The 21,527-nt window shown below is 54.0% G+C and overlaps 2 protein-coding genes across 2 annotated transcripts; one reads left to right on the top strand and one right to left on the bottom strand.

The window, feature by feature from the left end:
* Positions 1-717: 717 nt before the first annotated feature.
* BESB_047870 (putative DNA topoisomerase III beta-1) lies at positions 718-12,813 on the top strand (the record flags this gene model as incomplete). Its single annotated transcript, XM_029363238.1, has 24 exons — positions 718-813; positions 1,320-1,371; positions 1,666-1,694; positions 2,127-2,171; positions 2,742-2,903; positions 3,434-3,480; positions 3,955-4,072; positions 4,596-4,718; positions 5,175-5,273; positions 5,614-5,757; positions 5,959-6,105; positions 6,479-6,811; positions 7,183-7,317; positions 7,705-7,837; positions 8,162-8,238; positions 8,739-8,793; positions 9,203-9,327; positions 10,002-10,128; positions 10,486-10,569; positions 10,902-10,936; positions 11,290-11,353; positions 11,693-11,775; positions 12,116-12,183; positions 12,687-12,813. 24 exons carry the CDS (start codon positions 718-720, stop codon positions 12,811-12,813), a joined length of 2,508 nt encoding a protein of 835 aa, XP_029220604.1.
* Positions 12,814-13,872: 1,059 nt separating this feature from the next.
* On the bottom strand, positions 13,873-17,707 carry BESB_047860 (signal recognition particle receptor beta subunit protein; the record flags this gene model as incomplete). Its single annotated transcript, XM_029363237.1, has 7 exons — positions 13,873-13,953; positions 14,425-14,539; positions 15,064-15,195; positions 15,483-15,715; positions 16,198-16,352; positions 16,757-16,859; positions 17,528-17,707. 7 exons carry the CDS (start codon positions 17,705-17,707, stop codon positions 13,873-13,875), a joined length of 999 nt encoding a protein of 332 aa, XP_029220603.1.
* Between the last annotated feature and the right edge of the window lie 3,820 nt (positions 17,708-21,527).

Below are 21,527 nucleotides of genomic sequence, written 5' to 3'. Positions count from 1 at the left end.
GCTGTTTGCGGCCTTTCCCTTCTGTTCATTTATTCTTGCGCTGAAGAGCCATAGTCTCCATTTTCCTCCCATTCTTCTTGGCGCTGTTCCTCCCTCGGTTGTCTCATTCTCCCTCTCTCGTCGCCCTGTTGCCGGCGTCGGATTATCTTCCTCCTCTTGGCTCAGCTGTTGTTCGACTTTTTCATCCTTCTTCGGTTTTTGTTCTTTCGTTTTTATTTATTTCTGTTTTTCGTTCCTTCTTCCCCGCTGGCCAGGCGGAGTCGCGGGGGACGGCGTAGGAGCGGCTGAATTCGCAGAAATAACGCGATTTCTTTCTCTTTTTTTCCCTATTTTTTCCGTCTTCCTCTGCATTCCTTTTTCGGTCTTTCTCTGTTGGGCTTCAGCTCGGTGTCTGAGTCCTTGACCTCATCTGTCCCGTCTGAGCCTCTTCGTCCTGCGTTTCTTGAATCCTCTATTTTCCCGATTTTTCTGGATCTCTTGAGAAGAGAAAACCTGCCCCTGCATGGGATCATATTGAATAAAAAAGGCAAGCTGCGCATTCAGGTTTCCCTACGCCTTCTGCTCTCGTGTACCCGCTGTTTCTGGTGGCTGCCGATCTCTTCAAGCTCTGGCTGGCCTTCTTCTTTCCTCCTCTCAGCCGCTTTCTACCTCCGCGGCCTCGTCTCGCCTTTTTTTCTTCTTTTCTCCTTTTCTCCCCTTTTTTCCTTTTTTGTCAAGATGGCGCCTGGGGTGTTGATGGTGGCGGAGAAGCCCTCGATCGCGGAGACGATCGCAAAGATTCTCTCGGGCGGCGATTTCCACAAGCGCAAGGGAGTATGGAATGATTCGAAAAACTGCGATACACATGTCTCTCTCATCGGATTCTATTCTAATCTCTGCCTGCGCTGCGGCTCGCTCGGCGCCTCAGCTTCCTCCTGACCGCTTTCGGCGCAGTGTAAAGGGCGATTTTCTCTTGCGCGTCCGCGTCTCTTTATTTCATTTTTCGACGGGAGCCAAAGGGCGGACGCGCCTGCACCGGAGTTTCTCGCATGCGATGGGGCTGAGGCGCGAAACCGAGACATACCGCCCGCATGGAGCTTTTCCACTCAAACAAGCCCTCTATGAAGATGTGAATGAAATAGCTAATTTTCGTTTCTTGTGTCTCAACTGCCATGTAGAATTTTCAGTTTGCAAGGCACGGTCAAGGGTTTTTCAGCTCGAAAGAAGCACGAAGACGCCGGGCAGGTACCAGAGTGATTTATCTGGGAAGCCGCTTTGCCTTGCAAAAGCTTTCTACGATTTTCTTTTTTCATCGCATGTGTGTCTCTGTTTACTCGCAGATCTCTCCAGTTACCAGCGTCTGGGAGTTCCCCGGCAGCTTCCAAGGGGAAGGTACGCAGAGCAGAGCGGCGCGCCGGAGAATTCGAAAAACCAAAGAGTTAAAGAGAGGGGCGGAGATGTTTTTCAGGGTTTGAAAGACATACCGACAAGGGGCCGGAGGCTGCGCTGACAACTGTGCATGCCTGTGAAGGGACTTGTATTTTCCTGGAGTTGAGGCACGTACAAGACTCTCTTCCTCTCTCTCGCTTTGTGGAGGGCGTTCGGCGGCATGCAGACGCTTTGCAGTGCTGATGAACGCGTTGATGGAAGCGCTGCGAGCCTCTCTATGCGTCTGTGACCCTTCAGGCGTCCTCTACAAGGTCACCTCAACAGCGGTAAGATGCTGCAGGCCGGGCTCTTCATGGACTCTGTTTTTTCTCTTTCTTTAGCCTTTTTGCCTCTTGTCTGTCGGGGGCCTCGCCGCTCCCCGTGCGTGTCCTTTTCTCTCCTTCCTTTTCGGTCGCTGAGGTCTTTTCATTTTGGTTGCTTCATGCGATTCATGCGCCCGCGTCCACGCGCTCTGGGTTCCCGTCCTGGGCGCTCGCCTTCGACTTCTCTTTTTTTGACCTGCGGTCTCTCGCCTCGACCGGCGTTGCGCTTTCTTCGGCAAGTGTTTTTCTTTCCCGCTTGTGCTGGGCGGCAGCTTTGCTCGAGCCCACACGCGCTTCTTGTCCCCTCTACTTGCTTCTCGACGCACATCTCCTCGCTAGAGCGCTAGCTGAGTTGTCGCATTTCTGCCTTTTTTTCTTTTTTCGTTTTCCCTTCAGGGCCACATTTACCAGACAGACTTCCCGCGCCAGTATAACGACTGGGTAGGGCTCGTCGCGGTTCGGTGACGTTCCTTGTCCGTTTGGCGCGTGTTTTTAGCATATCTCTGGTGAAGGAGTATCTGTCAGCTGTTTCTGGGAAAATATACTACGAATAGGACAACAGTTTACATCTTGAACCCTAAACCAATTCCCTGCAGTTCTTCGAAGTCTACGCATGCTTCGGTTTGACTGCGTGGACGCCATCCTAGCCGAACGTATTCTTCTTCGTCTCCCAATACCTCTACCGATACATTCACTCATCTCTTCATTTGCCTCGGTGTCTGTGGGTCTACAGTGACTTCGCTCGTAACTATCTGTCTATCTATACATACATACACGCGCGTCTTTGTATGCGGCTCTATTAGTCTCTCTATGCATACATTCAGCACAGATGAGGTCAGTGTCGCCTTCCCGTCCCTGCCAGGTGCTTCTGAAATCAATTGCGTGACGCGAGGGTTTTTCCTTTGTCGGTCGCCTTGCGCATGTCAATTGCTTTGCATCCGAGGCGTCGGCCTCCCAGGTTGCCGTCTGAGCTGTTGCCCTTGGGGTTTCTTTCGGGTTCTGTCTCTCCAGGAGAAAACCAATCCGATCGAGCTTTTTGACGCGCCGGTCGTGAAAGTCGAGGCGAACGCGAAGCAGAGATTGCCCGCCCACCTGCAGAAGGAGGCTCACGGCTGCAAGCACCTCGTCCTCTGGCTCGATTGCGATCGAGAAGGCGAAAACATCTGCTTCGAGGTCATCAGCATCGTCGGCGACCATCTCGCTCGCGTCCCTCCCGGGCAGCAACAGGTCGGAACTCTACTCGAACAAAAAAAGGCATCATTGTTTCTGCAATACTGAAGATGACTCCAGTTTTGAAACACAGACAACCAAGTTCTTCACGATTACAGTTCATCATCACCGCCCTGAACCAAGTTCTTCTCGATTACAGTTCATCATCACCGCCCTGGACTGCTTAAGACAGATAGAAGCTTTGGATCTCACGGATATCGAGCGAGCGTGCGCGAACGCGATCGCAGAGGCGCTTGTATAAATACCTTGTCGTATGAGCCGCAGTCTGTCTCGGGAAATCAAGCTACAGCGGGGAGGGGAGGGTGCGACGGCAGCGTCGAGCAAGAAAGCAGATTCCGCTCGAAACAGCCAGAGCCTCGGCAGAGGGGAAACTTGGACGGAGAGGAGAAGCAGCGAGGCAGGAAAGCGAGGAAACCGCGGCCAGGCTGCGCGGCTTCAAGTTCTTTTGGGTTCCACGATGTGTTTCTTCTCAGATTTGGCGAGCCAAGTTCTCCGCCCTTGCAGCGGCAGACATTCATAAGTGAGGGCTCGGTGTTTTGGCGCTGCTCGCGGCGACGACTTTCACTCAAACCGTCTCACACAGTGCGCATTCGGAAACGCTGCACAAAGTGGCCGCCACGCCAAATCGGGACCCTGTGCTACTGTCACTTTCTACACCTCCATATATATATCATAGATAATTTTGTGTGTATTCATTTGTGTGCCTTGGAAAATAGAGGTATGCACATCCGCTCCACATGCATTCATGCATGCAGGCTCTGGCAGGATGTTTTGCCGGTGCGTCTGGTGCTTTATACTTGTCCATAGCCAGGCCACGTAAGATATGTGTGTGGCCTACACGCATGTATCCATGAACAAGTCCCTGTATACATATATATATATATATATATATATATATATATATATATATATATGCATGTCGTTTTGTCAATTGTCTGTTGGCGATTGTTCACTGGCATGCTTGAGAATTTCCTGTCGGCGCCTTCGTTTATAGGGCGATGGGGACCTTAGGAACGCCAAACAAGAATGAAGCAGACTCCGTTGACGCGCGCCAGGAGCTCGATCTCAAAGTCGGCTGCGCCTTCACGCGATTCCAGACGCAGTTCTTCCAAGTGAGTCTCCTCTGTGTTCTCTTCAGATGCCTTTCGATTTAGCGTTTTGGGTTTATGTGTGTTGTCCTCTGAATATATATATATATATATATATATATATTTGAATATACCTTGTGCTCTTTCATAAATAGGGCGTAGAAAAGAATGCGTATTTCTTAGCTAGCGCAGTGCAAATACGTGGCTTCACCTGCCAGGCGCATGCTGCGTTTTGGATTTACAACCTCTTTTTGTATAGGCACGGGAGGAGTTACACTGGGTGACTTCCTCTCTCTTTGTGTATTATACGTGTGTTGTGTTACACATTCGGTTACACGTACAAATGCGTACTGGTTCACGCAGGTGTATATTGAGGCGAAGGTCTCTGCGTTGCCTATTTCCTGAGACTGTATTCGGGCTCGCGTTGCTGCAGCCTGTTTTCGTCGCAAATCTGAGTAGGCCAGCCTGGCGGTATGTGTCCGTTTGTTTTGAGTGTCTGAGGAGACACACCGGCTTTTATTTTCTGGGTTCCATGCACTGTTTTCAGGGGAAGTATGGCGACCTCGACGCCTCGCTCGTCTCGTACGGGCCCTGCCAGACGCCCACGCTGCAGTTCTGCGTTCAGCGCTACGACGATATCCACGCTTTCCAGCCTGCGACGTTCTACACGGTAACCCTCTCCCGCTGGTCATGTGTTCACTTTTTTTTCGGCGCCTAGGTAGTTCAGATAAGCTCCGAAGCACGACACCGTGTGTGTATGCATGCACAGTAGTCGATGCATGTCAGCTGGACGGCCATCACGTGAACGAAGGCGTTATTTATTTGAGTCGGCGCGAGACTTGGGATTTCTTGGGCGGTGAGAGACATTCATGCCTTAACGTCTGTCTAGGCGATTCCGCATGGTGGCGCATGTATATGCATATATTACAATTATAGATATGTGTACAGGGAGGTTTATGTGTGTCGCATTGTCCTGTGTAGATATGTATGAGTATAGGTAGGATTTATATGTCTATCGCTTTTGCAGCGGCTGCTCGTTTTTCGTTTCGCTTTAGCGATGCTAGTCCTGCGGTTTCGTGAGACTGTCTAGCTTTGTAGTTGTGTTTTTTGTTGCGTTTTTTCTCAGCTCGATGTCTCGATTCGCGTCGGCGAGCAGGAGCTGTACCTGGACTGGGAGAGGGGTCAGGTGTTTGACAACGTCGTGGCGCACACCTACAAAGACATCGTACGTCTTCCGGCTAACAGAAAGGAGGACTCGTATCTGTTCCTTGCGCCGACGCCTCGCTGAGGTCTCGTTTCCCGGCTTCTTGCGCCACCGCGTTGCCTTCCTCATCGCTTTCTGTCGCCTCTGACGTCGACTCTTTGATCTGTCCCTTGCCTCTGCGCGCGGTCGAGTCGCTTGACTGCCTTCGCCATCGCATTCGTCTCCACGGCCCCCCCCTTCCCCGGGGGTCCCTGTGAACGCATCAGCACTCGTGTATAGGTGCTTGTATTTATGTATATGTGGGTATGTGTACCATTCTTTTGCTGTGAATCTGCGGGGTTTTTCACTTCGTTTTCTTTAGATTTCCGCCAAAGGCGGTGTGGCGGTTGTCCTCGATATTTCGGAGAAGGAAGACAGACTTATTCGGCCGCAAGCGCTCAACACAGTCAACATTCTCAAGCTCGCCTCGCAGCGCTTGGGCATGGGGCCACAGCAGGCCATGCAGGTAAGAAAACAATAGGGGAGAATATTTTAAGATGGCTAGATAGATTTGAAACAGGCCAAAGCCTCATCTTACTCCTCTTTTTCTCTCCGTCCCGCGTGCCTGGTCTCCCTCGATTCCTGTGCTCTGCTCCCTCTTCGAGCGTCTTCCTCTCGGCTGTGCTCGATGTTTTACTTTTTTCTTGTTTCTTTCGTTTTTTCGCAGACCGCCGAGCGGCTGTATCTCTCTGGAATCGTGACGTATCCGCGTACCGAGACCTGCAAGTACCCTTCCAGCTTCGATCTTCGCGGTACAGCGGCTGCGCAAGCCTCCAACCCGTACTGGGGTGGCTACGTCAAAGAACTGCTCTCGGTGAGATAGCAAGCTTGCATATTTGAGGGAAAAGGTGCCAAATTCTTCAATGATGGAGGCACTTTTTTTATGTTCTCTTCTGGTTCCTGTGCTCATTCGCTCCCTACTCGCGCCGCCCCTGCCCCGTCGCGGCTGGCTTCTCGCTCGAGGTTCTTTCCAGCCTTTCTTTCCCCCCCCCCCCCCCCCTTTATCCGCCAGCACCTTTGGTCGCGCCCATCCGTTTTTTGTTCTCGCTCCATTACCCTTATTGTGATAGCGCTTCTCTCGCCGTCGATGAGGCATGTCGGTGCTCGCTGAGCTCGCCCGCGTCGCAGCATAGCTCTCGCGTTGTTTGGTGCATCTCACGCCGTCTTTGTGTGTTTTTTCTCCTCAGACGGGGCTTGCGAAGCCCCGGGATGGCGTGGACGCGGGCGACCATCCGCCGATCACGCCTGTGCGCTCTGTCACAGAGAGCGAGATCGGAGGCGAGGCCTGGGCGCTGTACGAGTTGATTACGCGGCACTTCCTCGCCTCCATCAGCCCCGACTGCCGCTTCGTGAAGCGGAAAGTGACCTTCAGTGTGAATGACGAGATCTTCTCGGCCTCCGGCAGACACATGCTGGACGCAGGCTTCACCCGCGTCGCCCGCGACGAAGGCCTCAAGGACGTCTCCATTCCCGACTTCCGCAAGGGCGACCAAGTGGCTCTCCACAAAGTCGCAGTTGGAGTGAGCAGACGCAGAAAAAAACAGGAAATCTGAAAAAACAGATGGCACGGCCGCGGGCCGCGTGCCTCTGTGTGATGCTCGCGCGACCGAAGAGATAGCAGAGCTGCGAGCCAAGAAGACAAGAAAGAAACAAGCGGGAATGCATCTTGATCAGGGCAGTCGAGGGCGAATCGGCGATGCGTAAATACCTGCAAAGGCGTAAAAAGCGTCAAAACCTTTGAGAACAGTGAAGGCGAGACCGGAACGCGCAACGATAGGGATTAACGAAACCTACGAAAGAGACATGAGCTGAGGGGCGGCAGAGTGGAATTGAAGGGAGGCAGGTCACGTGGAGCGGCGCACCTTATTTGCGCTTTTCTTCCTTTTTTCAGTCAGGGCAAACGCATCCGCCGCCGTTCCTTTCCGAGTCTGACCTTCTCGGCCTCATGGAGAAATATGGAATTGGAACCGACGCCTCGATGGCTACGCACATCAACAACATATGCGAGAGAAACTACGTTTCCCTGGTAACATAAATTCAAATATATTCATACCAATCAACTATTTAGAAAGACAAATTTTATTGGCTGTGAGAACAAGCGATTGTCTTCCACACAGCCTGAGAGATGCTCTTTACAGTCACGCACCGTTCTCCGCAGCAGCCAGCATCCCAAATCTTCTTCGCCCCGCTGCCCCTCCGGCCTCCGCCACGAATGCACACGTATACATACATACACGTGTACATTCGTTCGCTCATATAAATATGAGTATATTCACGTGTATTGATACCTATTTATATATATATATATTCAATAATACCTAAATATGTACATGTGATCGCAGTCGATTGAGGGTGTAGAGCTAGAAAAGCGTGGCTTGGAGCCGTCTGTTGCCCTCTGTTCATGGTTTTTTAGGTGGCAAACAGAAGACTCGAGCCGACGAAGCTCGGCGTCTGCCTGGTGCATGGGTACATGACGATCGATCCCGAGCTGGTGTTGCCGTCGGTCCGCGCCAGCATCGAAGCTCTCGTTGATGTGATTGCGAAGGGTGAGGAAAAACGGCTTTCTGTGCGCAGCGGCTTCGAGGGACGGTCTCAAAAACCTGCGCCTGCGCATGCTCAAACGAGTGCATGGGCGGCAAGTATGGATTCAAACGTAGGGTAGCCTTGCGGGCAGCAAATCCTGGACATCACGATGCATTTGTAGACCGAAACGGCACACTTCGAAACCCTACACCTTTGGATAAAACACGCGTCGAAGGAGCTGGCGAGATGGATGCAGACTCTCACGAGAACGCTCACGGGCCCGCGGGCTGGCTAGCGCGTGTGTGTGGATGTCTCCCATTTTCGCGATTCCGAGGTTTTTTTTGCAGGGAAAGCTGACCTCAGCGCCGTGGTCGCGCACTCGCTCCACATGTTCAAGCTCAAGTTCGCGTACTTCCTTCGCCAGGTTCGTTTTGAGGAAACAATTTTAGGAAATCAAAGCAGATCTCGAAGCCGGGCGCTCGCGGTCTGCTCCCCTTCTTTCGTGTTTCGTGGCTGTGCTGGGCAATTCTCGTTCCATTTTGTTGCTGCGGGAGCCTGCCTGCCGAATTTTGAGCCCCTCCTTTGCACCTACATCGTCGTTCACATTTTCCTCTCTCTCTGCATTGCACGTCTTCTTACGTCGCTTATTTTTCTCTTCTTCCGCGTCATTTAGGGTGTTTTTTCCGCCTCTCGCTTCCGAATCCTGCTGCGGAAGGTGCCTTGTCGCGCTAAGCGCCCTGCGCGTCGTCTCCAGTGGCCCTTTCTCGCATTCATCTCCACTATTTTCATGTCAACTTGAATCTCCTCACATCCACACTTTCTCTCTAGATTTCTTTTTCATCTGACTCCCATGAGTCGGCTTGGCGTGTTCTGCGTCCGCAACCCAGCATTCCTTCCGCGAGTCTGTCCTTCATGTGCTTTCAGGTCGAGCGCATGGACCAGCTCTTCGAAGCGAGCTTCACGATGCTGTCGCAAACGGGTAAGCGAAAGCGAGAGCCTCGAAGCGACAACTGCTCTTTCTCATCGAGGCGCGGCGCGTAGCTGCAGGTCCTGACGATGAAACCACAGGCGCGGCCTCGCTGGAAGTTGTTCAAGTCCCCGCGCTCTCTGCGTATACACATGGACAAAAATAAGTGAAAAACGCAGTAGACATGTATATATGTAGATATATGTATTGCCGGTGCTGGCACGCGTGCTACGTAGCGCAGGTACACCCAAGAATGTGTTACTGTATATGTCTGATTATCTGTTTCCGCCTCTCTTGTATGTGCTTGCGAGCGGGGGCAGCGCGAGAGACGGAAGCAAGGTGCGCATGCGTGCGTGGTTTCCACGTATTTCCGTCGGCTAAGGCGCGCCTCGTCACGTCTTGTTTTTTATCTGTCGCACAGGCAACGCGCTGTCGCGCTGTGGTCGCTGCAACCGCTACATGAATTTGATCAACAAGCGCCCGACGCGCTTGCACTGCCGCACATGCAACGAGACGTACAACATGCCTCCCAACGGCGCGATCAAAGTGAGTCTGCGCCTGGCATGACGCGCGTGTGCGTCGCGGCCTGCGGTTTCGGGCGCGCTTGACGCCTTCTTTCGCGTTTTCGCCCGGCGCATGCTGCCTAGAATAGCGCGTTCTCTGTGTGAGGCGCGTGTCAGTTCCAAAGGGCTTTCGAAGCACACCCACATACAGGCGGTTCCGTGGAAACGGGGCCCTGCGCTGTCGCGGTCATGCCGTGGTTGACCTGGCAGTTTTTTAACTCGTTCTCCTTTGCTTCGCTTCGATTGCTTTGAGTCCACGGCCTACTGCGATTCCTAGGCACTCTGTAGCACATATGATTACATACGTCTATCTGTCTATATATATATTTGCTTGACGAAGAACGAGGTTGCTGCTGCATAGGTATATATATATATATATATATATATATATATATACATGTATATAAACATATACATATAGATGCATACAACTGGTATGCATGCCCGCTTTCATGTATGGATATACATGCTGTTTCTATGGGAGCCGCTCGCGTCAGGCGGAGTTTGGGATTGTTGTGCGGTTCGTTCTCGGTGCGCCTCCCGCGTGCGTATTCGACCTGCGTCAGCATCCCCTTTCGGGCACCTCTGTCGCCTTGCAAAACTGTCGCCAAAGCGTCGATTCAAGCGTTTGCTGCAAGCCTTCTTTCCTGTCACCAGCTGTATAAAGAGCTGCGCTGCCCCCTGGATAACTTCGAGCTCGTGCTGTTCACGCAGAAAGGCGGGAAAACCTTTCCTCTTTGTCCGCTCTGCTACAACGACCCGCCCCTCGAGGGCTGCACGACGAGTGAGGGAAACCGCGAAACTTTCGGCGACGAAGTCCGCCGGGGTCGCGCGCAGCTAGACTATACTGTTCCACGCAGAGGCTATGCCGGTCCTTTCATCATAAATATATGTATATGTGCCTGAAAGTGCGCGTCTCGGGGTGGTAATGAGTAAAGGGCACTTTTGTCTTAGGTTCTTAGGGGAGAACACGCAGAGTTGAATGCATGCGCGTGGCCGCTGGAGGGGCAGACTTCGATGCGAGCCTGTGTTCATGCATGTCGATAGGTATACATATTTATATAGTTTGTACTCAGATTTGTTTGCACCTGTGTTTATGGACACTGCTGAACGCTGTCTGTTTGTCTTTTTTTCCGTTCAGAGATGGCTTGTGTGCAGTGCGTCCACCCGACGTGCAAGCACTCGATCGAGGCGGTCGGCGTCCTTCAGTGTCCGCAGCCAGAATGTACGTAGGCTCCATGGGCGTTGCCTTGTTGAACAGGCGACGATGATGCCTCGTTTTCCGTTCACGACGCAGGGAACGGGTTTTCGATATTCCCTCGTTTATTCAGCGACGCAAAGACTTCAGGACGATATATGGGTACAATACACGCGTAATTATGCATGTACCAACATCTGTGTTACATCCCTTTGCAGGGCAGGGACACCATATGCTGCGCTGCAGGTGATGTCTGTTTGTGTCCGTTTGTGCCGTTTGTCTTTTTGGATGGGGGCTTGTTTCCGCGAAGTTCGCTTGTCCTTATTTCCTTTTTTCGTTTCCTCTGTGCCGCGTTTCAGGCTCGGGCATTCTGTACTTGGACGTTGTGTCAGGCGTAAGTTTCGTTTCTTGCGAGAGGCCGCAGCTCACAGTTTCCGTCAAAAACGTTTATGGAGGCTTGAAGTTTAGGGCACCTTTCCCGCACAGGCGCATGAGAAGCATCTCTCTGGGTCTACTGGCGAACGGGATTGACAAGGCAGAATTGATACGCAGGGAGAGTCTCCGTGGAGCAGGTGGCGTGTCGCCTACCTCGTTACTCGCCCTTTTTCTGTGTTTTTCCGGAGTCGTTTCCGGAAGTCGTTTCTTCCTTTGACGCTCATAAGTTTTGGTCACTGTTACGCGCGTTATTGGAAGTATTTTTCATGTACCCGGCGGTGTTTGTTTTGCTGCATACGCGCATATGTGCAGCCTAAGTGGAAGCTCGATTGCAATACCTGCCAATATCAGGTCAAGCTCATGGAAGGGGCGCACAGTAAGCCTAGTTCCCTCATGTTCTTTTCCGTTTGAGCTTGTTTGGGATGTGGCTCTTGTGTCGTTCTGTTTCGGCTTCCTCTTGTCCCTTTCTTTGTGTCTGCGAAGTGTTTCATGCCCGCCTTGTTCTGTCCCCCGGCCGCAGATTGCAGTTTCGCGTTCGGATTCTGGCTTGGATTTCGGCGTTTCCTGACGACAGTCTCTTTTCACTATCTTACCGCTTTCACTTTCAGCTCACACCTGCATTTTTTTTCTGGTGGGCAGTACAACGGAGCATTATATCGCCGATGCGATAGATGCGTAAATCTTGTGTGATTGTGCGTGTGTTCCCTTTTTCCAGAAATTTCGGTGACCAACGAGGAGTGCGAGACATGCGGATCGATGCTGCTCCAGGTGGTGATGAACAAGCAGAAGCCTTTCAAGGTGATGCGCGAACAGGGCGAGCCTCAGAGGGGCGGAGAAAGAGACACAGTGAAAGTTCCGGCGCGAGGAAAGCGCAGCTCGAATGCCGTGGTCTCGAGTTAAGCAAATCGCTTATACTGTCTGCGCTATGTACGCATGCTGTCCTGCATGCGTTTCTATTCATGTTGAGGCGGCGTTTAGCCCAGTGTCGTCTGCCGGGTAGGAACTCTTACGGCAGGCGTGTATCGAGTCCAACCAGCTTTGGCTTCCGTGTGGAACTTCGCGTCTTCAGGTGCGGAGTGCAGCTGCAAGACGCCTTGCTTTCTTAAGCATACCCCTCCCGCTTTGTGTTTTTTCATAGGACGGAGAGATCGAGAAAACGGGCTGCTTCGTTTGTGATTCGGAGTTCAGCGACCTCGTTGAAAGCACGTGGGCAAAAGCCTCAGTTCAGCCGTCTGGACTGCGACTCCGCTTCTCTTCTCCTCATGCTTTGGCAGGCTGACGTGTGTTGTCGCGGCTCCGCCTCTCGGGCAACCCGTCGTCTGCCTGTGTCGGTTTTGCCATTAAGTGCTCTCGACGTGGGTCGCGTGCGGTGTATCTGTGACTGTCTGCACGTGCTTCGGCTTCTCGCAGGGAGCTTCTGGTGTTTTTTCTTTCGCGTGGTGGCCTTTTGGTTTGGGGTTTCAGTGGTCGGTTCGATTCCCACATGCAGACCGCGCCACCCGCGAGAAAATCGAGCGCGCAAATACGAAGTATGTACATTGCCATTCGGGTCTGTTTCCACTAATATATATAAGTATATATATATATATATATATATATATATATATATGCACGTGGAATGTCTGTAAGTGAAGACACGTTTATCAACTGGCCTACACGTCGGCAAACAGCCAAAGCACGTTTCGTCGTGAATATTCTTCTGCATGCAGGTTCGCGAAGACGTTCCGCTCGCGGCGATCGGGGCGCGGGCGGGGCCGCGGCAGGGGTCGCGGCCGACGCGGGCGAGGCAGAGGACGGAAAGTCGAAGACCCGCGAATGACATTCGACGGCTTTTAGAGACTGGCACCCGACCAACTCTCTGTGTCCTAGCACACTTTTTTTCCCAATTTTCCCGGTTGGATGGCCTCAGGCGGCAGAGCTCGAGTGGGCTGCGCGTTGTTTCGAAGAGACGCTGCAGACTGAGTGAGGCAGCGCCCTCTTTGGAGAGGGGGCCAGTTGGTGGAAAGGATGCATGCGCGAGTCAAAGGCGCGGAGCGCCGCATGAAGTATGCCGTGCACTACGAAACTAAAATACAGATGTGAACAGCGTCACAAGTCTGTCTGCCGTGTGGAGGGGGGCGCGCGCGAGGCGACGTTGCGTGGGGAATCCTAGCTTCTCCAATATCTGTGTCGGCATTCTGCGCGGCTTGATGTTTGCGTGTGCGTGCGCCGACCTGTGTGTCCTCTCTCGGTTTCAAACCTCGCGAAGGTGCCCTCTATCGCCCCAGGCTCTCACTCTCCAAGTCGATTCCTCGCCCTACGGCATTTTTGTCTGTTTCTCTTCCTCTAGCTCCCTTCTTGTGAAACAGTTTTCCTTCTGCCTTTTGTTCTCTTCTACTGGGTGGTGTACAGCAACTGGAAGTGTCTGAAACAGGATTTCAGTTTTACATCTGCTTTCGGGTGAAGCGGCGGGCTATAGATCTCTGCGCCGCCACGTTGTGATCGACAGCGGGGAAGAGGGGCTCGCGGCGGCCTCACCAGGCCGACAGTGTCACGCATGCAGCGAAGAAACGTTGGTCAGATAAAACGCTCAGTGTGTATCTAGTCGTGCGCTGTATGCCTACGGATAGCGCCGCCGTTTCTGCGCCTCGAAAGAGGTCAACTATCGCTCACACTCCGCGTAACGCAGAATTCTAAAACAAAAAAGAGATTCTATATCTCCGCGCACCGGAGTGTCAATACACTCAAAAAATTCGCCGCGCGCCGCACGGCGGCGCCCTCTGAAAAACGCGGAGAGCTCTCCCGCCTCTAAATCCAGGGCCTCCCACGTGCGCAGAGAACAGTCCCCACATCGAAAAAAAAAACGTCAGCCGCCAGGAAGCGGCTTGCCAGCAGACACCTCGCTCGCGAGGAGCTCTAGGCGGATGCGAAGTGCCGCAGGAGGAACTCCCGTACTTGATCGATGTCGTTGGTCTTCACGGCGCAGCTGCAAACCTCCTGAGAAAACGAAATAAATGAGACGGGCCGTAGTCTCGATAGGGAGCTACGCGCAACCTAACGCCCTACCTACACTGAACATACGGCAAGGCATACGGATCTCGACGCGTATATGCATATATATATATATATATATATGGATTTTCCCCTGCGCGCACGCAAACGCCGCTATCAGAGGCGTCATCAGTTGTAGTGAATAAGATACATGAAAAACCCCTATAGAAAAATCAATATTCGTCTGCACCGTGCGCAGACTGAAAATCTGTTAACCCCAGCAGCATGAGAAACATGAAAAAAACTAGTTGACTTAGCCGGGATAGTTATTCACAAATTTACAATACAATTTGGACGGACTTGCAGACTCCAGCACACTCGTGTGAGGCATCTGAAACTCAGGGCACCTCAGTACATAGGCATGGCTTCCCGGAGCGCATGTATAGCGAAAAAGACTGGCTTGCGGTTGGGGTTTACCACAGGATTCGGCGCATGCGCGAGGATCTTGAAGGCCTCGCCTTCGATACCGATGAAGTTCGCCGCGTCGTCTTCTCCCTCGAGCAGCGCAGACCGCGACGCACGGCTGCGCTCGCTGCGAGGCACAGCACCAGAGACGCGAGGAGTTTGCAAGAAAAGCAGGGCAAACCAATACATCCTCAACCTTCAGGCGTCAGACGAAGCGCATGCGTGCGCCCTGGATCTGACGGGAATGCTTGGAACGCACGCATGAGAGACAGCTGGGTTAAACTGAGGGGGGTGCATTGACAAGCGTCTGCAGCACGTGTGGGACGGAGAAGGGCAGGCACGACTGTACATTTGAGTGGAGGCAGAGATCTCCTTCCTGTGTCCACGCGTGACCTAGGCCCAAAAGAAGAACGACAAGGTTTCTCAGCAATAGGACCAGCACAGCAACAACATCGACACATGCAGGCATGTGAAGGTCTCTCGTTTTAGCGAACAAACAACTGAGTCGACGAAGACGGCGCATGAAGCCACGCTGAGATACCACTCCGTGCCTGCATGGATTCGCCGAGAGGCGCAAACACTGAGGCAGCGGATGAGCCGCGTGTAGACGAACAAGCCGCCTTCAGACGAATGAGTCTCCGGCTGACTCACATTTCTCGTTCGAGGTCCTCGACGACGGACTCCTGCGACCGCGACTCGGGCAGATCTGTTTTATTGACAACTAGCAAAAGCGGCGTCTGTCGGCGGTGGAGACTCTCCGTGGCGAAGAGCTCGTAGAGTTGCCTGCTCAGCGAGATGCAGACACTCACTAGTACAAATATCGCCGCACAGTCGAGAATGAAAAAACTGGAGCCGCCGGGGCGTATGCTTCGGTGTAGACATATGCATATGGGAAGCGAGAAGCGACAGATAACAACGAATACAAATGAACCTATACAGAGTATGTAACTATTGAGTAGGAGAAGGCGAGGCAGGAGCGCAGAGGTAGATTCGAGGGTGCGTTTTCGGCTGTGCGTTGCAAGAGCGACTGCCCTTGATTCTCGAGTTCGCGCGCCGCGAAAGAGTCTCACTCGGCCCCGGCCTTCACCGCCGCTTTATCGGATGAGTCCACGAGGAAGAGAAGCGCAGCGGCGCTATCGATAAACGGCTTCGCGAGCCCTTGGAACCGCGCGTGCCCTGGGAAGTCAACGAGTTCGATCTCCGCGCCACCCGCGGAGCCCTGCGACGCCTCGCGCGCGTCCTCCGCAATGTCCGGATCCCCGTCGCGGCTGCAGGCCGACACACGGACGGCTTCGATGTTTTCCTGCATGCGTGCGAGACAGGAGACGGCGAGGAACGAATGCATACGCGAGGCGGAGACAGAGGCGAGAGACCCAGGAGCGAAACGACCGCGAGCGGAGGGACGCCCCTGCCCCCCTGACCCCCCACCCCCCGGCGCGAGAGATGTGCTCGGGAAAGGAGAGAAAACAGCAGCATCGCACGGAGGAAAAAGGGCGGGAGGCCCGGAGACAGCAGAAGACCGGCGAAAAGAAGGTAAAGGAAGCCGCGGAAGAACGCGCAGCACCCCCGCGAACCGCGAGAGGAGGAAGCGTGAAGCGCCGGTCGTCGGATGACTTCAGGAGGCCCCGAAAAAGTTCGCGAGGAAAACCCGAGCGTGGAAGCAGAGGGAAGAAGCCCAGAGAGAGGCGCTTGCCGCGCTTTCTCTATGAATCGGCCCTCTTGGTTCGATATCTCTTCCGAGAGCAAGCAGGCGCGGGGCATCTGTTTTTTTATCCTGTGACGCACCTGCATCGAGGGAACCGTCTCCGTGACAACTCCGTTTCGCAGCAAAAGGAAGAGGCTGGTTTTCCCGCTGCCGGAAGATCCCAGCAGCACCACGCGCCGCCCTGAGCCTCGCCGGCCGCCGGCGCCCGCAGTGCGAGACGTGAGGCCTCGGAGCGCTGAGCGCAGACAGCATAAAGGGAAAGGCTTGATGCAGGAACGTAGTCTCTTGTGTGCACCAGACGCACGTACCGCTGCGGAGATATCCTCAAATGAGCCGGCAGATCCACGCTACCACGTGCCGGCATGCAAAACCACAAAAAAGCATGCATGTGCATGGTACCGTGGACGCTTGCGTCGCTCCATTTAGAATCTACCGCCCCTTCGCGGAGCGTCGTGTGCTCAAACCGCGCGAGAGGCAGCGAAAAAACCTGCGAATCTGATGGCATCAGCGCGCACAAAAGCGCACAATGGCGACAGCCGCATGACGCTGCGTGCATTTCCACGCAGAGACGCATGCAATATAATGTGCGTGATTCCCTCGAAGCGGATCTCTGCGCGAATCCACTGAGGAGGCGCTCACCCTTCAGGCCGAGGAAGGTGAGAACCACGTAGATGAGAACGAGGGCAACCGCGCAGGCTTCGAAGGGAACGTCGCGTCGCCCGAGGAAGCGTTGTGCAGAGTGCTGAAAAAAGTGAAAAAAAGGGTCGACAAAGACTTCACATCCGACCGCGACTGCCAGTAACTGAGAGACGCCCGCCAGCAGAGGCAAGGAAGGCGGGAGAACCAGGCAGACCTCCGCACAAGCAGATGGCGCCTGCTCGCCGGGCCTCAGTCGCTGCGCCGTTTCCGACGCCCCACCGGAGAGGAGCTTCCCTGCGACGAGGCCTTCGTGTAGAGGTTGTGCGAAGCGGCTTCTCCCAACATCCACTAGGAGCAGCCCAGGGAGGGTCGGAGCTCCGCCGCATGTTGCGTGTAGAGGCGAGACATGGCGGTCATGCTCCTTTGTGAAGCACACACGCGCAAACCTGAGGACGCTCTATCGACTCCGTCGTGCGATACAGCTGACACAGACTCGGCAAGCCCCTCGACGCCGCGCGACAGAGACATGGAAAATTAGCGCCTCGCTGTCCGCTGTGCGTCATCCAGCGCAGACGTTTTCCACAAAACTGGGGTCTTCAAGATATGCGTAGGCCTGGGAGAGTAGAAACCCGCCCGTGAGGCAGGTTGACAGAGCGCGAGACGCGCGCGCGTGTGCCGCGTGTGTATGCTCGGGTGGAAGCATTGGTATGAGCAGTCGTCTGCGAATACGCGGATCCAACGGCCGTATTTTCTGAAGTGCATGCATCTCACCCTCAGCTGAGAAGCCGGGGAAGCGACGAGGGTGTGCCAGCCGAGCTCCGTGGCGCGAGACAGAGGAGAGAGGTCGCCGTGGGAGGGTGGGCTGGGAAGGCTCGAGTCTGCCTCGAGGATCGCTTTCGCCAACTTGCCCGTCTCTCGCGACTTCTTACGGCTGTCTGTGGAACTCGCCATTTTCTCTGTGCCTCTCTGCACGGGGCTGCGATTTTTCTCGAAAAAGAAGAGCGCGTGCGTGCGGCCGAGGGGAACACGGGACGCGAAACACCAGCAATTGCGGAAGAAGCGGAGGTGCGCGCACGAAAAGGAGAGAGACGCTTGGAAGAGTGGTGTCACGACGAGACGGAGGACCGGCCTGAAGGGCGAGTGCAAGGCCTCCAGAGCGCCACAGCGCCGAGTCAGAAAGGGACGTCAAACGAGGAAGACGCCGCAGAGAGCGTCAGAAAAAGATGCGCATGGGTGACAAAGCAGCAGAGGCATCCTCTCCTCAAGCAGAGGCGTTATATGGGAAAAAACGCGGGAGAAAAAGCTGTACGGACACTGAGATAAAAGAAAGGAGGGGCATGTGTGACCCGAAGCGAAGCCGAGAGGGTTGGGACTGAGTCCACGAAGGTTCCCAGAGCGCGGCTGAACAGGCAAGAAAAAGTCTATCTTCCCTGGAAAAAGCAGCTCTCCGCATGAGCAACGAAAGAGTGAAAATCTGGTGGCAGTGAAGGCTTCAAGGCATTCGCAGAATTCAGGGTCGCGCGCAGATGTCCGCGTGGGTGAATCGATGAAGACAAGAGGAACCTCAACGGTGTCCAGAGTTATTGGAGGAAGCCCTTTGGAGAAAACGCCCCTTCATTTGAATTCGAAGTTCTTTTGCCACTGCCATAAAACAGATACAAGGCTATGAGAAGCGGGAAAGTGCGCATGTCTTGAGAAGAACTGCAAAGCGGTGACAGGCGCGCGATGAGAACGGCGCATGCAGACAGGGACTCCCTGTCAAATGATGTAGGTTCGTTGCGTGTCGACTTCCCACTGCTAGCGTTTCACGTCTGCTGGCTTAGTGCGCATTTCTAGCAGTATTCAGCAAGAATGAGCAGCGGATGAAAAGGGAAATGCATCTCAGTACAGGCATACTCGTGAACTAGTCTCACTCAGAGGGAGCCATAGACATTGACCGACGCCGCCTCGCATGAGAAAAGAGGGCGCCGAGCACATTTTCCTGTCCGCGTGACTGGCGACAAAATCTCAACAAGGAATCAGTGAGGTACAGGGGAGGCGATATAAACGCACGAACATATATATATGGACGTGTATATGTAAGTGTCTGTGTCTATATAAGCAACTGCTTCCAGACAGAAAGCCAAAAGGCGGACGGGAACGGGAGGAGAACGGGAGAACTCCGCCGTGTTTGCCCAGGCTCAATTGATGTCCTGTCTGTTGTGGCAGAACTGAGTACGCTGCTCCAGATAATAGTGCCGGCATCCTAGGAGGAACGCCTTTCCTAGGAGGAGCGCCTAAAGAAGAGCAGCAAGGAGACGGCGTCGACAGCACAGGTGCTGCTGGAACGTATTCTCTGTTTGGCGAGGCAGCACCCGCTGAAAAGAAGGAAGCTCTCCGGTGACTCGACTGTTGTCTGTCTAGTGGCTCCGAGGCGGCGAGGATTAGCTGGCATCGGTACAACCGTACATCCCGGGGGTAACCCCGTTTCTGTCTGGGGGGGATGCTATGTAACGACGAAGTCGCGACCGCTGGTGGGTTGCCGGCTAGACTTATGAAAGCATCTGTCAGGCTGCCGGGCGAAGAAGGCAGAACAACGCCATCTGGCTGCTGTTTTTTTCATATCGTGTACTGGAATCTCTTTCCACTAGCATTCGGCTTCGAGTTCCTCAGGGTCGCGAGTCGAAGAAACCCCCCTCTCACGTGTACAATGCGTCTGGCGGGGAATTCCCACCCCTGAGAGACTCAAGCTGAAGTCACACCGACACATTCCCTGTCTACCCACCGACTGAGCGTTGACGGAAGTAGCCTCTTGTTTCTCCCATAATTCTAGAAGTACCAACTCAAGATCCCGGGGAATCAGAACAGACATCGGCTTGTGGTGGCATTGTGCCGGGTGACACTACAGTCGCCGCGACAAATCGCGCCAGTACAGGTCCGGAGTTGCCTGTGAGGGAGTTCGACGCCAAGAATATGAGCATAGCATGTCCCATGACAGAGCATTACAAACCACACGCGACAACAACAGCGGTGCCGTCTATTTTTGAAACGCAAAATCCGAGATCCTCTTTGGTCAAATGGGCGCTTTTCTGCGATTGCCGCGGCTCTCTTTTACACGCACCCGTGGGCTGGCTCGCAGTACACGCGTTCCACGGCGCGCGGGCGTCGACCTGTGACTGTGAGAATACCGTAAGTAAAAGCCAGAGAACTGTGGCATCGCCGTTGGTCCACTGACGCTTGCGCATATCCGCTTTTGGTTCGAGTCATCGAGGAGAAGCCTTCAACTACTCACTGGGAATATCAGGGGTGACACCAACGCCGTGTTGCCCTGCGACCCAATTACGAACTTCATGGATGCCATTTCCGCGCAGCCCTCAGTCCTGCGACGTAGCCAAGCAGACTCTTGTCTGCATCAGAGCAGACATAACACTTTCCACGTTGGCAGAGAGTCCTTCCCCGACTTCAGACCGGTGTGTGACACTGCGTTGCACCCTCACGGAGTAAACTCGGAAATAGGGTAGTCGCACGCTTTCGGCATCCTGAAGCATCACAAATCGACAGAGACAACCGTTGCCCACGCCGTCGAAGACGGTGGAGCCTGGCTCCTTTCAGCTTGGAGTTGACCTATGTCGGACTCGCGGGTTGCGGGCTTCACTCGTGTCAGGGCAAAAATGGCGCCGTAATCTCTATTTCAAGAAGTCGTGACCGGGGTGAAACATGGCGAGGGTGTGTTGCGGTTATGCGCCCGTTGAGTCTCTCTGCTGCCCCGAGAGACGCCGCGAACTCGCGTGGGGAGTGAGATTCTTGCCCAGGAGTCGCATGGATTCGGCCGTCTTGCGCGCACCCTCGACGGCTACAACACGACCGAAAAGAAGCGTCTTCCTCATATCGAGAGCTCGACCCTGCAAAGATTGCTCGTGGGCGTGTTAATAGGACATCTACTCTGAAATATCTACCTCATGGCCTGGTTGGCAACTGAGCGGCGCACACATTCGCACCCGCGCGGCCCGTTGTCGATTGTCGCAGTTTCGTCCCCCTCCTACCTACACTCGCCCTGTCTTCAGCCTAATTTCGCGAAGGGACTCGGAGGGGCGAGTGGGCGGGAAAATGGATCGTTCTGGCGAGACAGAGGGATCGCCTGCACGTGGAAGACGCTGAATGTGACTGCCAAGAAGCGATAGGAATTTGAGAACGTCCTGTTGGAAAGCGATCCGCCTAGTGATCTCCCGCGAGGCAGCCGACACGCGCGGCGGGCTAGGCACCGTCAGCGCAGCGCGGCCCAGCCACGGATGGCGGCCAGCTCGTGCAGCCGCAGTATGTAAAATATGTGGTAATTCACAGGTTTTCCGAGAAGATGGCTGTTATGTTGGTTCTCTGCGATTCATTTATTCGAGGAGTTGCACATAGAGCCTAAGCAAGCGTGTCGACCCATCCCTTCGAAGTCCTTCTCTCCGCCTTCTGTATATCGTGACGTCTATCGAGTACGGGCTGTGGGCGTCGCACGCTCAAATGAGGTGCCTCGCGTTTCCGCGCCGAATGATCTGGCAGAGAATTTCGAATTGTTACTGAACTCTACTATCCATTCTGAAACCGACACTGCTCTGTGGTGTCGTGCCTGGTATCTGTGTATCTTTCTTATCATAAGCTGCATCAACCGCAGCGCCCACTAGAAACGGCATGCTGCAGTGCAAAGTTTAGTCATCACCACAGCGCAGGAAATAGGCCGTCGTGGAGCCGCAGCTCTGTCAAGAGTGTGTGTTATTGCGACCGCGAGTTACTAGATGTTGGCCCC

This window comes from Besnoitia besnoiti, chromosome III (assembly GCF_002563875.1).
Source record: "Besnoitia besnoiti strain Bb-Ger1 chromosome III, whole genome shotgun sequence".
In the NCBI taxonomy this organism is placed as follows: Eukaryota; Apicomplexa; class Conoidasida; order Eucoccidiorida; family Sarcocystidae; genus Besnoitia; species Besnoitia besnoiti.
Note: the sequence above shows the minus strand (reverse complement) of the source record. Positions and strands in the feature narration are given on the sequence as shown.